Raw genomic sequence first — 12,769 nt, 5'->3', positions numbered from 1 at the left:
AGGGCAAGTGTCCTGCCAAGACCACCAGCTCTTCCTCTTGCCCTCGGTGTGCCTTCAAACGTGGCTATCCGAAGAAAGACAGTGCCTCAGCGGTATCATACGGCCCACCCGCAAAACGCCGCAGGATTGACACTGGGCCAGCCCAGAGTGCTGATGAAAGCAGCCCCAGCACTTCCACACAGCCACTGCCGGGGCTGTCTGAGGGCACTTTGGCTGCCAACAGTCCAGCACCACGGCCACAACGTCCATACAGGCCTCCATGGATCTTCCACGGATCCACGACGGACAACCGCTCCCAGCCTGGGCCAATCCGCATGAGACACGTCTGGCAGCAACAACGGCGGGCAAAAAAGCCCTACAGCCGGCCACAAGTACACAGCAGCACCAAATGTCAGCCTGTCTACACCCCCATCACCCTTACCCATCAATGAAACATAAACACATAAGATAAATAGATATAGATAGTTAGATAGATAGATATATAGTTACAAAGATAGATAGATAGACAGATAGACAGATTATAGATACATAAATACATAGATAAATAGACATACACAAAAAAATAAAGTTTTTTTTACACTAAGAGAACTCATATGTATTTCCCAGTCATTTTCTTCAAACTTCCTCCAAGCTTCTCTCAGTGTAACATACACAGGTCTACGTCCCCAGGGCTGGCACCACATTCCTGTGGGAGGAGGGGAAAGGGAAGATGGGGCAGAGGAGCCCTGGGAGGATTCTACTGTATGAACATCAATCACCTCTAGTCCACTCCCTCCCTTCTGGAATATTCCCTCTTCCTCGCTCCCCCACCAGACTCTCTAACCACACCACCCTCTCCCCAAATCCTCAGAGGTGTGCCCCCCATCACCCAACATTGTCCTCTCCTCTGAGCCCTCTCCCCACTGCTTGATTTGTACCTCGACCCTGCCTACACTTTCCCCTTTATAAACCCCCTGCCATCCCGCTTCGGGCCACCAGCTCACCCCTGACACCGGCTCACTTCAACTGCTCTTGTAGTCCCGATTCCCTCCCTCCTTGGACCCTCGGGCTTCCCCCAGATAAACTCAGTTGGGTTTGCCCCAGTGCCTCGGGTCCTCCTTCACCCCGGTCGCGCCATCCATATCCATCCACGACTGTGCTCACGGTGGACGGCGAGGAGCCGCTCCTCCAGCACCCACCAAGGAGTGACCTGCCCGCACCCACACAGGAGTTCCCTTGCCGGGGGAACCATCCCGCACCCAGCAGACTTGGTCTCAGCTCTGGCCTCTCCCTGCCAGCCGGGGATCTGCTGGCCCACCTGTGTCCCCTGCCAGCAGATGTTGCCACCAGCCTGCTCCCTGGAGAGCTGGGGCTCAGCAGCACGACAGGCTGCACCACCCCTGCTCAGCCATGCCTCACACAGCCCTGGCTCACCCACATTCATTTGGTCACAAATACAAATTTTACTCCCAGCAGAAGTTAATCCCATCCCCTCCAAAGAAGCCACTACTGCAACATCACCACTTGCGATGGGCATGGCACCACCATCGCCCATCACCACATATCAGTGCTGCCCATGTCACAGTGGCCCCAGTGACATCATCACCGGAGCCAAAGGCACAAAAAACGCCTGCACATCAACACCACCCTCAGAGTCGAGGAGAGCTCGTGGAGAAGGAGCTTGCCTGAGGCTGCTCAGGCATCGGGGTAAGTCAGAGGCTTCTGCTGCCTCTGACACAGCTCACACACATCTCTCCCCTGACTTAGGATTAGTGCACAGTGTGAAGAGGAGAAATGCCAGCAGGGCAGCGCAAGAGACGCTCCAGCCGCTCACCATCAACCTCCTCAGGATCCAAGAGGGCACGGCCAGAAACTGTCCCCAAGGAAAAAGGTGACAGCAGAAGCCTCCCTCCCCACAGCTTCCTGGCACTGGCACACGGCCTTGCAAGGAACTCAGTGAGGAGCCAACAACCATGCCAGGCCCAGGCAGGAGCTCCCACACTGGGCTGAGCTCTGGGCACTTGCTGAGGCAGCCACGCCTGACCTGCTCTGCCCTTCAGCCAGCACAGCACAGACCCTGCAGGGCCCTGGGGCTGATCCTGCATGGACACTTGCCCAGCCCCACAGACCTGCTCATGCCTGGGGCACTTGCTCTGTCTCTGCAGCCTGCATGCTGTGCCACCACACCCAGGACAACGACATCTGTGGGGACAAGAGAATGAAGTTCAAGCTCTGTGTCCACACCTACTGCCAGGTGAATTCTCTTGGGGCTCCCTCCAGCTTTCAGCCCACAAGGGCCCTGCCTCCCTGACCTAACAAGCTCCCGGCCTTCCCTGCCTTGCAGATCCTCGCCACTGGGCTTTACCCACGCGAGGACACTGGACACTTTCTCGTTGGGGACACCAGGCGCATCATCAGGGAAGCAGCCAACAAGGTGGGGATGACCTGGCAGCAGGAGCAGGCAGCTTTGCACCAGGAGAGGCTTCGCCAGCTCCTCCTGCTCCCCAGCAAAGAAGCCCCAGGCCTGGCACATGCAGGGGCCTCGGGTGCACGTGGCTCTGGGGCTCTGAGCTGGCTCTGCCCACATCCCACTCACTGTCTGGAGATGCAAAGAGACCACAAATCTCCAGTCCTGACATTCACGGGGCTGGCTCTGCTCTTTCCAGACCTGCTTCATCTGCTGCAAGATGGGGGCCACCATCACCTGCTGCCAGACGGGCTGCGACCGCACCTTCCACCTGCCCTGTGCCCCAGACGGACAATGTGTCACCCAGTACTTCGGGGCCTACAGGTAAGGGCTGCCCACCCTCACCCTCGGAACGCCTGCTTTTCTCTCCAAGCCCTTTACATCTGAGTGAATGCATAAGGCGGGAACCCATGGTTGCCAGCAACGTGCCACACACAGCGACAGAACCCACACAGGGGCTGGGGCTCCCTCACACCTCCTGCACCCACACTGCCAGCACGGCCCAAGGACTCTGCACTTCACCCTTCCCTCACTCATCTCCCCCATCTTCCTCACAGGTCCTTCTGCTGGGAGCACCGCCCACAGCAGGCACTGCGGCCACGTCCAAGCCAGGACAACACCTGCACCATCTGCCTGGACACGGTGGAAGACAACATCTCCTACAAAACCATGGCGTGTCCCGCGTGCCAAGACGCCCGCTTCCACCGGCACTGCATCCAGAGACTGGCTCTGCACGCTGGCATTGACTTCCGATGCCCGCGGTGCCTCAAACAAGAGCCGTTCATGACGGAAATGCTCACCATGGGGATCCGACTCTCTAAGAGGTTGGCTTTTCTCCTCCCACCTCACAAGGCACCAGGCACAAGCACAGTGCCCGCCTAGGGACTGCCCTGCCAGGCCTGCCCACCCTCTGGCCTGTCCCTCTTGCCCTCAGCTCCAACCAGTCCCTGGAAATGGCACAGGCAAAGGAGCAGTGACTGCGGGCATCTGCCTGATGTGGGCCCAACTCTTTCCCTTCCTTCTCTGGCAGACCCCCATCGTGGCAGAGTGACCCAGAGGTCGGACCCTCAGATCAGAGGCATGGCCGCTGCGATGCCACAACGTGCCTTTGTCCAGGTGGCAGGGAGCACACGGAGGCACACGGGTAAGCTGCCAAAGCAGCAATGCAGCCAGCTGAGGGGGATCTGTCTCCCCACAGCCACAGGGATGTACAATTACGCACAAGGGCTCTGCCAGGCACTCCCTGCTCTGACACTTTGTCCTCACCACCTCCTTGCTCCTCCAGACCCTGGCAACTGCGGCTCTGCAGCTCCTGCGCTGCTGAGGGCATCCACCGACTCTGCTCCTCTTTGGGGAACAGCACCTGCTCCTGGGAGTGCAGCACCTGTGCTGCCACCGACACTGGTAGGCAACAAAGCATTCAGCACTATGCAATCCACACAGGGACCACGATGGGCCTGGCACCAGGGCCCTCAGCACACAGCTTGGCTCCAGGAGGGCACTGGATACCACAGCGGCCTCTCCTGCCTGCAGCCTGGGGACTGTCCTTACAACCTTCCTTCTGCCTGCCCCTCTTTGCAGGTTCCACTGGCAAATCAGACCTTGTGGACACCAAAACCTCGAGCACAGAACTGCTGACACTGTCCCAGGACACGGTGCTCCTCAAGAGCAGCTGCTCCATCAGCCCTCAGCAGGCCTTAAAACATGGCGACACTGAGGAACAAATACAGTCAGGGGCAACGCATAGCCCTCCTGCAGAACCCTGCACGATCCAGGATGGGCCAGCCCACAGTGCTGACACCTGCAAACCCAGCACTTCCAGCCAGGCAGCATCACAGCTCTCCCAGGGCAAGTGTCCTGCCAAGACCACCAGCTCTTCCTCTTGCCCTCGGTGTGCCTTCAAACGTGGCTATCCGAAGAAAGACAGTGCCTCAGCGGTATCATACGGCCCACCCGCAAAACGCCGCAGGATTGACACTGGGCCAGCCCAGAGTGCTGATGAAAGCAGCCCCAGCACTTCCACACAGCCACTGCCGGGGCTGTCTGAGGGCACTTTGGCTGCCAACAGTCCAGCACCACGGCCACAACGTCCATACAGGCCTCCATGGATCTTCCACGGATCCACGACGGACAACCGCTCCCAGCCTGGGCCAATCCGCATGAGACACGTCTGGCAGCAACAACGGCGGGCAAAAAAGCCCTACAGCCGGCCACAAATACACAGCAGCACCAAATATCAGCCTGTCCACACCCCCATCACCCTTACCCATCAAAGAAACATAAACACATAAGATAAATAGATATAGATTGTTAAATAGATAGTTAGATAGATAGTTACAAAGATAGATAGATAGATAGATAGACAGATAGACAGATTATAGATACATAAATACATAGATAAATAGACATACACAAAAAATAAAGTTTTTTTTACACTAAGAGAACTCATATGTATTTCCCAGTCATTTTCTTCAAACTTCCTCCAAGCTTCTCTCAGTGTAACATACACAGGTCTACGTCCCCATGGTTGGCAACACATTCCTGTGGGAGGAGGGGAAAGGGAAGATGGGGCAGAGGCGCCCTGGGAGGATTCTACTGTATGAACATCAATCACCTCTAGTCCACTCCCTCCCTTCTGGAATATTCCCTCTTCCTCGCTCCCCCACCGGACTCTCTAACCACACCACCCTCTCCCCAAATCCTCAGAGGTGTGCCCCCCATCACCCAACATTGTCCTCTCCTCTGAGCCCTCTCCCCACTGCTTGATTTGTACCTCGACCCTGCCTACACTTTCCCCTTTATAAACCCCCTGCCATCCCGCTTCGGGCCACCAGCTCACCCCTGACACCGGCTCACTTCAACTGCTCTTGTAGTCCCGATTCCCTCCCTCCTTGGACCCTCGGGCTTCCCCCAAATAAACTCAGTTGGGTTTGCCCCAGTGCCTCGGGTCCTCCTTCACCCCGGTCGCGCCATCCATATCCATCCACGACTGTGCTCACGGTGGACAGCGAGGAGTCGCTCCTCCAGCACCCACCAAGGAGTGACCTGCCCGCACCCACACAGGAGTTCCCTTGCCGGGGGAACCATCCCGCACCCAGCAGACTTGGTCTCAGCTCTGGCCTCTCCCTGCCAGCCGGGGATCTGCTGGCCCACCTGTGTCCCCTGCCAGCAGATGTTGCCACCAGCCTGCTCCCTGGAGAGCTGGGGCTCAGCAGCACGACAGGCTGCACCACCCCTGCTCAGCCATGCCTCGCACAGCCCTGGCTCACCCACATTCATTTGGTCACAAATACAAATTTTACTCCCAGCAGAAGTTAATCCCATCCCCTCCAAAGAAGCCACTCCTGCAACATCACCACTTGCGATGGGCATGGCACCACCATCGCCCATCACCACATATCAGTGCTGCCCATGTCACAGTGGCCCCAGTGACATCATCACCGGGACCAAAGGCACAAAAAACGCCTGCACATCAACACCACCCTCAGAGTCGAGGAGAGACTGCGAAGAAGGAGCTTGCCTGAGGCTGCTCAGGCATCGGGGTAAGCCAGAGGCTTCTGCTGTCTCTGACACAGCTAAAAAGCATCTCTCTCTTCACTCAGGCTTGGAAGACAACACTCAGGAGGAGAAATGCCAGCAGGGCAGCGCAAGAGACGCTCCGGCCACTTGCCATCAAACTCTCCTAGATCCAAGAGGGCACGGCAAGAAACTCTCCCCAACGAAAAATGTAAGAGCAGAAGCCTCCCTCCCCATAGCTTCCTGGCACTGGCACAGGGCATACTGGGGTAGCCAGTGAGGAATCAAGAACCATGCCAGGCCCAGGCAGGAGCTCCCACACTGGGGGGTGACCTGGGCACGAGATGGGGCAGCCACGCCTGACCTGCTCTGCCCTTCAGCCAGCACAGCACAGACCCTGCAGGGCCCTGGGGCTGATCCTGCATGGACACTTGCCCAGCCCCACAGACCTGCTCATGCCCGGGGCACTTGCTCTGTCTCTGCAGCCTGCATGCTGTGCCACCACACCCAGGACAACGACATCTGTGGGGACAAGAGAATGAAGTTCAAGCTCTGTGTCCACACCTACTGCCAGGTGAATTCTCTTGGGGCTCCCTCCAGCTTTCAGCCCACAAGGGCCCTGCCTCCCTGACCTAACAAGCTCCCGGCCTTCCCTGCCTTGCAGATCCTCGCCACTGGGCTTTACCCACGCGAGGACACTGGACACTTTCTCGTTGGGGACACCAGGCGCATCATCAGGGAAGCAGCCAACAAGGTGGGGATGACCTGGCAGCAGGAGCAGGCAGCTTTGCACCAGGAGAGGCTTCGCCAGCTCCTCCTGCTCCCCAGCAAAGAAGCCCCAGGCCTGGCACATGCAGGGGCCTCGGGTGCACGTGGCTCTGGGGCTCTGAGCTGGCTCTGCCCACATCCCACTCACTGTCTGGAGATGCAAAGAGACCACAAATCTCCAGTCCTGACATTCACGGGGCTGGCTCTGCTCTTTCCAGACCTGCTTCATCTGCTGCAAGATGGGGGCCACCATCACCTGCTGCCAGACGGGCTGCGACCGCACCTTCCACCTGCCCTGTGCCCCAGACGGACAATGTGTCACCCAGTACTTCGGGGCCTACAGGTAAGGGCTGCCCACCCTCACCCTCGGAACGCCTGCTTTTCTCTCCAAGCCCTTTACATCTGAGTGAATGCATAAGGCGGGAACCCATGGTTGCCAGCAACGTGCCACACACAGCGACAGAACCCACACAGGGGCTGGGGCTCCCTCACACCTCCTGCACCCACACTGCCAGCACGGCCCAAGGACTCTGCACTTCACCCTTCCCTCACTCATCTCCCCCATCTTCCTCACAGGTCCTTCTGCTGGGAGCACCGCCCACAGCAGGCACTGCGGCCACGTCCAAGCCAGGACAACACCTGCACCATCTGCCTGGACACGGTGGAAGACAACATCTCCTACAAAACCATGGCGTGTCCCGCGTGCCAAGACGCCCGCTTCCACCGGCACTGCATCCAGAGACTGGCTCTGCACGCTGGCATTGACTTCCGATGCCCGCGGTGCCTCAAACAAGAGCCGTTCATGACGGAAATGCTCACCATGGGGATCCGACTCTCTAAGAGGTTGGCTTTTCTCCTCCCACCTCACAAGGCACCAGGCACAAGCACAGTGCCCGCCTAGGGACTGCCCTGCCAGGCCTGCCCACCCTCTGGCCTGTCCCTCTTGCCCTCAGCTCCAACCAGTCCCTGGAAATGGCACAGGCAAAGGAGCAGTGACTGCGGGCATCTGCCTGATGTGGGCCCAACTCTTTCCCTTCCTTCTCTGGCAGACCCCCATCGTGGCAGAGTGACCCAGAGGTCGGACCCTCAGATCAGAGGCATGGCCGCTGCGATGCCACAACGTGCCTTTGTCCAGGTGGCAGGGAGCACACGGAGGCACACGGGTAAGCTGCCAAAGCAGCAATGCAGCCAGCTGAGGGGGATCTGTCTCCCCACAGCCACAGGGATGTACAATTACGCACAAGGGCTCTGCCAGGCACTCCCTGCTCTGACACTTTGTCCTCACCACCTCCTTGCTCCTCCAGACCCTGGCAACTGCGGCTCTGCAGCTCCTGCGCTGCTGAGGGCATCCACCGACTCTGCTCCTCTTTGGGGAACAGCACCTGCTCCTGGGAGTGCAGCACCTGTGCTGCCACCGACACTGGTAGGCAACAAAGCATTCAGCACTATGCAATCCACACAGGGACCACGATGGGCCTGGCACCAGGGCCCTCAGCACACAGCTTGGCTCCAGGAGGGCACTGGATACCACAGCGGCCTCTCCTGCCTGCAGCCTGGGGACTGTCCTTACAACCTTCCTTCTGCCTGCCCCTCTTTGCAGGTTCCACTGGCAAATCAGACCTTGTGGACACCAAAACCTCGAGCACAGAACTGCTGACACTGTCCCAGGACACGGTGCTCCTCAAGAGCAGCTGCTCCATCAGCCCTCAGCAGGCCTTAAAACATGGCGACACTGAGGAACAAATACAGTCAGGGGCAACGCACAGCCCTCCTGCAGAACCCTGCACGATCCAGGATGGGCCAGCCCACAGTGCTGACACCTGCAAACCCAGCACTTCCAGCCAGGCAGCATCACAGCTCTCCCAGGGCAAGTGTCCTGCCAAGACCACCAGCTCTTCCTCTTGCCCTCGGTGTGCCTTCAAACGTGGCTATCCGAAGAAAGACAGTGCCTCAGCGGTATCATACGGCCCACCCGCAAAACGCCGCAGGATTGACACTGGGCCAGCCCAGAGTGCTGATGAAAGCAGCCCCAGCACTTCCACACAGCCACTGCCGGGGCTGTCTGAGGGCACTTTGGCTGCCAACAGTCCAGCACCACGGCCACAACGTCCATACAGGCCTCCATGGATCTTCCACGGATCCACGACGGACAACCGCTCCCAGCCTGGGCCAATCCGCATGAGACACGTCTGGCAGCAACAACGGCGGGCAAAAAAGCCCTACAGCCGGCCACAAATACACAGCAGCACCAAATATCAGCCTGTCCACACCCCCATCACCCTTACCCATCAAAGAAACATAAACACATAAGATAAATAGATATAGATTGTTAAATAGATAGTTAGATAGATAGTTACAAAGATAGATAGATAGATAGATAGACAGATAGACAGATTATAGATACATAAATACATAGATAAATAGACATACACAAAAAATAAAGTTTTTTTTACACTAAGAGAACTCATATGTATTTCCCAGTCATTTTCTTCAAACTTCCTCCAAGCTTCTCTCAGTGTAACATACACAGGTCTACGTCCCCATGGTTGGCAACACATTCCTGTGGGAGGAGGGGAAAGGGAAGATGGGGCAGAGGCGCCCTGGGAGGATTCTACTGTATGAACATCAATCACCTCTAGTCCACTCCCTCCCTTCTGGAATATTCCCTCTTCCTCGCTCCCCCACCGGACTCTCTAACCACACCACCCTCTCCCCAAATCCTCAGAGGTGTGCCCCCCATCACCCAACATTGTCCTCTCCTCTGAGCCCTCTCCCCACTGCTTGATTTGTACCTCGACCCTGCCTACACTTTCCCCTTTATAAACCCCCTGCCATCCCGCTTCGGGCCACCAGCTCACCCCTGACACCGGCTCACTTCAACTGCTCTTGTAGTCCCGATTCCCTCCCTCCTTGGACCCTCGGGCTTCCCCCAAATAAACTCAGTTGGGTTTGCCCCAGTGCCTCGGGTCCTCCTTCACCCCGGTCGCGCCATCCATATCCATCCACGACTGTGCTCACGGTGGACAGCGAGGAGCCGCTCCTCCAGCACCCACCAAGGAGTGACCTGCCCGCACCCACACAGGAGTTCCCTTGCCGGGGGAACCATCCCGCACCCAGCAGACTTGGTCTCAGCTCTGGCCTCTCCCTGCCAGCCGGGGATCTGCTGGCCCACCTGTGTCCCCTGCCAGCAGATGTTGCCACCAGCCTGCTCCCTGGAGAGCTGGGGCTCAGCAGCACGACAGGCTGCACCACCCCTGCTCAGCCATGCCTCGCACAGCCCTGGCTCACCCACATTCATTTGGTCACAAATACAAATTTTACTCCCAGCAGAAGTTAATCCCATCCCCTCCAAAGAAGCCACTCCTGCAACATCACCACTTGCGATGGGCATGGCACCACCATCGCCCATCACCACATATCAGTGCTGCCCATGTCACAGTGGCCCCAGTGACATCATCACCGGGACCAAAGGCACAAAAAACGCCTGCACATCAACACCACCCTCAGAGTCGAGGAGAGACTGCGAAGAAGGAGCTTGCCTGAGGCTGCTCAGGCATCGGGGTAAGCCAGAGGCTTCTGCTGTCTCTGACACAGCTAAAAAGCATCTCTCTCTTCACTCAGGCTTGGAAGACAACACTCAGGAGGAGAAATGCCAGCAGGGCAGCGCAAGAGACGCTCCGGCCACTTGCCATCAAACTCTCCTAGATCCAAGAGGGCACGGCAAGAAACTCTCCCCAACGAAAAATGTAAGAGCAGAAGCCTCCCTCCCCATAGCTTCCTGGCACTGGCACAGGGCATACTGGGGTAGCCAGTGAGGAATCAAGAACCATGCCAGGCCCAGGCAGGAGCTCCCACACTGGGGGGTGACCTGGGCACGAGATGGGGCAGCCACGCCTGACCTGCTCTGCCCTTCAGCCAGCACAGCACAGACCCTGCAGGGCCCTGGGGCTGATCCTGCATGGACACTTGCCCAGCCCCACAGACCTGCTCATGCCCGGGGCACTTGCTCTGTCTCTGCAGCCTGCATGCTGTGCCACCACACCCAGGACAACGACATCTGTGGGGACAAGAGAATGAAGTTCAAGCTCTGTGTCCACACCTACTGCCAGGTGAATTCTCTTGGGGCTCCCTCCAGCTTTCAGCCCACAAGGGCCCTGCCTCCCTGACCTAACAAGCTCCCGGCCTTCCCTGCCTTGCAGATCCTCGCCACTGGGCTTTACCCACGCGAGGACACTGGACACTTTCTCGTTGGGGACACCAGGCGCATCATCAGGGAAGCAGCCAACAAGGTGGGGATGACCTGGCAGCAGGAGCAGGCAGCTTTGCACCAGGAGAGGCTTCGCCAGCTCCTCCTGCTCCCCAGCAAAGAAGCCCCAGGCCTGGCACATGCAGGGGCCTCGGGTGCACGTGGCTCTGGGGCTCTGAGCTGGCTCTGCCCACATCCCACTCACTGTCTGGAGATGCAAAGAGACCACAAATCTCCAGTCCTGACATTCACGGGGCTGGCTCTGCTCTTTCCAGACCTGCTTCATCTGCTGCAAGATGGGGGCCACCATCACCTGCTGCCAGACGGGCTGCGACCGCACCTTCCACCTGCCCTGTGCCCCAGACGGACAATGTGTCACCCAGTACTTCGGGGCCTACAGGTAAGGGCTGCCCACCCTCACCCTCGGAACGCCTGCTTTTCTCTCCAAGCCCTTTACATCTGAGTGAATGCATAAGGCGGGAACCCATGGTTGCCAGCAACGTGCCACACACAGCGACAGAACCCACACAGGGGCTGGGGCTCCCTCACACCTCCTGCACCCACACTGCCAGCACGGCCCAAGGACTCTGCACTTCACCCTTCCCTCACTCATCTCCCCCATCTTCCTCACAGGTCCTTCTGCTGGGAGCACCGCCCACAGCAGGCACTGCGGCCACGTCCAAGCCAGGACAACACCTGCACCATCTGCCTGGACACGGTGGAAGACAACATCTCCTACAAAACCATGGCGTGTCCCGCGTGCCAAGACGCCCGCTTCCACCGGCACTGCATCCAGAGACTGGCTCTGCACGCTGGCATTGACTTCCGATGCCCGCGGTGCCTCAAACAAGAGCCGTTCATGACGGAAATGCTCACCATGGGGATCCGACTCTCTAAGAGGTTGGCTTTTCTCCTCCCACCTCACAAGGCACCAGGCACAAGCACAGTGCCCGCCTAGGGACTGCCCTGCCAGGCCTGCCCACCCTCTGGCCTGTCCCTCTTGCCCTCAGCTCCAACCAGTCCCTGGAAATGGCACAGGCAAAGGAGCAGTGACTGCGGGCATCTGCCTGATGTGGGCCCAACTCTTTCCCTTCCTTCTCTGGCAGACCCCCATCGTGGCAGAGTGACCCAGAGGTCGGACCCTCAGATCAGAGGCATGGCCGCTGCGATGCCACAACGTGCCTTTGTCCAGGTGGCAGGGAGCACACGGAGGCACACGGGTAAGCTGCCAAAGCAGCAATGCAGCCAGCTGAGGGGGATCTGTCTCCCCACAGCCACAGGGATGTACAATTACGCACAAGGGCTCTGCCAGGCACTCCCTGCTCTGACACTTTGTCCTCACCACCTCCTTGCTCCTCCAGACCCTGGCAACTGCGGCTCTGCAGCTCCTGCGCTGCTGAGGGCATCCACCGACTCTGCTCCTCTTTGGGGAACAGCACCTGCTCCTGGGAGTGCAGCACCTGTGCTGCCACCGACACTGGTAGGCAACAAAGCATTCAGCACTATGCAATCCACACAGGGACCACGATGGGCCTGGCACCAGGGCCCTCAGCACACAGCTTGGCTCCAGGAGGGCACTGGATACCACAGCGGCCTCTCCTGCCTGCAGCCTGGGGACTGTCCTTACAACCTTCCTTCTGCCTGCCCCTCTTTGCAGGTTCCACTGGCAAATCAGACCTTGTGGACACCAAAACCTCGAGCACAGAACTGCTGACACTGTCCCAGGACACGGTGCTCCTCAAGAGCAGCTGCTCCATCAGCCCTCAGCAGGCCTTAAAACATGGCGACACTGA

General features: G+C 58.4%; 3 protein-coding genes across 3 annotated transcripts; all 3 read left to right on the top strand.

The window, feature by feature from the left end:
* Nucleotides 1-2,510: 2,510 nt before the first annotated feature.
* On the top strand, nucleotides 2,511-4,163 carry LOC132076132 (PHD finger protein 7-like). Its single transcript, XM_059477064.1, is given in 7 exon segments — nucleotides 2,511-2,538; nucleotides 2,541-2,632; nucleotides 2,634-2,770; nucleotides 3,004-3,270; nucleotides 3,477-3,590; nucleotides 3,732-3,924; nucleotides 3,927-4,163. Coding segments are annotated over 7 exon segments (1,068 nt in total).
* A 2,650-nt stretch (nucleotides 4,164-6,813) lies between these two features.
* On the top strand, nucleotides 6,814-8,466 carry LOC132076131 (PHD finger protein 7-like). The gene is given in 7 exon segments (XM_059477063.1): nucleotides 6,814-6,841; nucleotides 6,844-6,935; nucleotides 6,937-7,073; nucleotides 7,307-7,573; nucleotides 7,780-7,893; nucleotides 8,035-8,227; nucleotides 8,230-8,466. Coding segments are annotated over 7 exon segments (1,068 nt in total).
* Nucleotides 8,467-11,116: 2,650 nt separating this feature from the next.
* LOC132076129 (PHD finger protein 7-like) lies at nucleotides 11,117-12,769 on the top strand. The gene is given in 7 exon segments (XM_059477061.1): nucleotides 11,117-11,144; nucleotides 11,147-11,238; nucleotides 11,240-11,376; nucleotides 11,610-11,876; nucleotides 12,083-12,196; nucleotides 12,338-12,530; nucleotides 12,533-12,769. Coding segments are annotated over 7 exon segments (1,068 nt in total).

This window comes from Ammospiza nelsoni, chromosome 8 (assembly GCF_027579445.1).
Source record: "Ammospiza nelsoni isolate bAmmNel1 chromosome 8, bAmmNel1.pri, whole genome shotgun sequence".
In the NCBI taxonomy this organism is placed as follows: domain Eukaryota; kingdom Metazoa; phylum Chordata; class Aves; order Passeriformes; family Passerellidae; genus Ammospiza; species Ammospiza nelsoni.
Note: the sequence above shows the minus strand (reverse complement) of the source record. Positions and strands in the feature narration are given on the sequence as shown.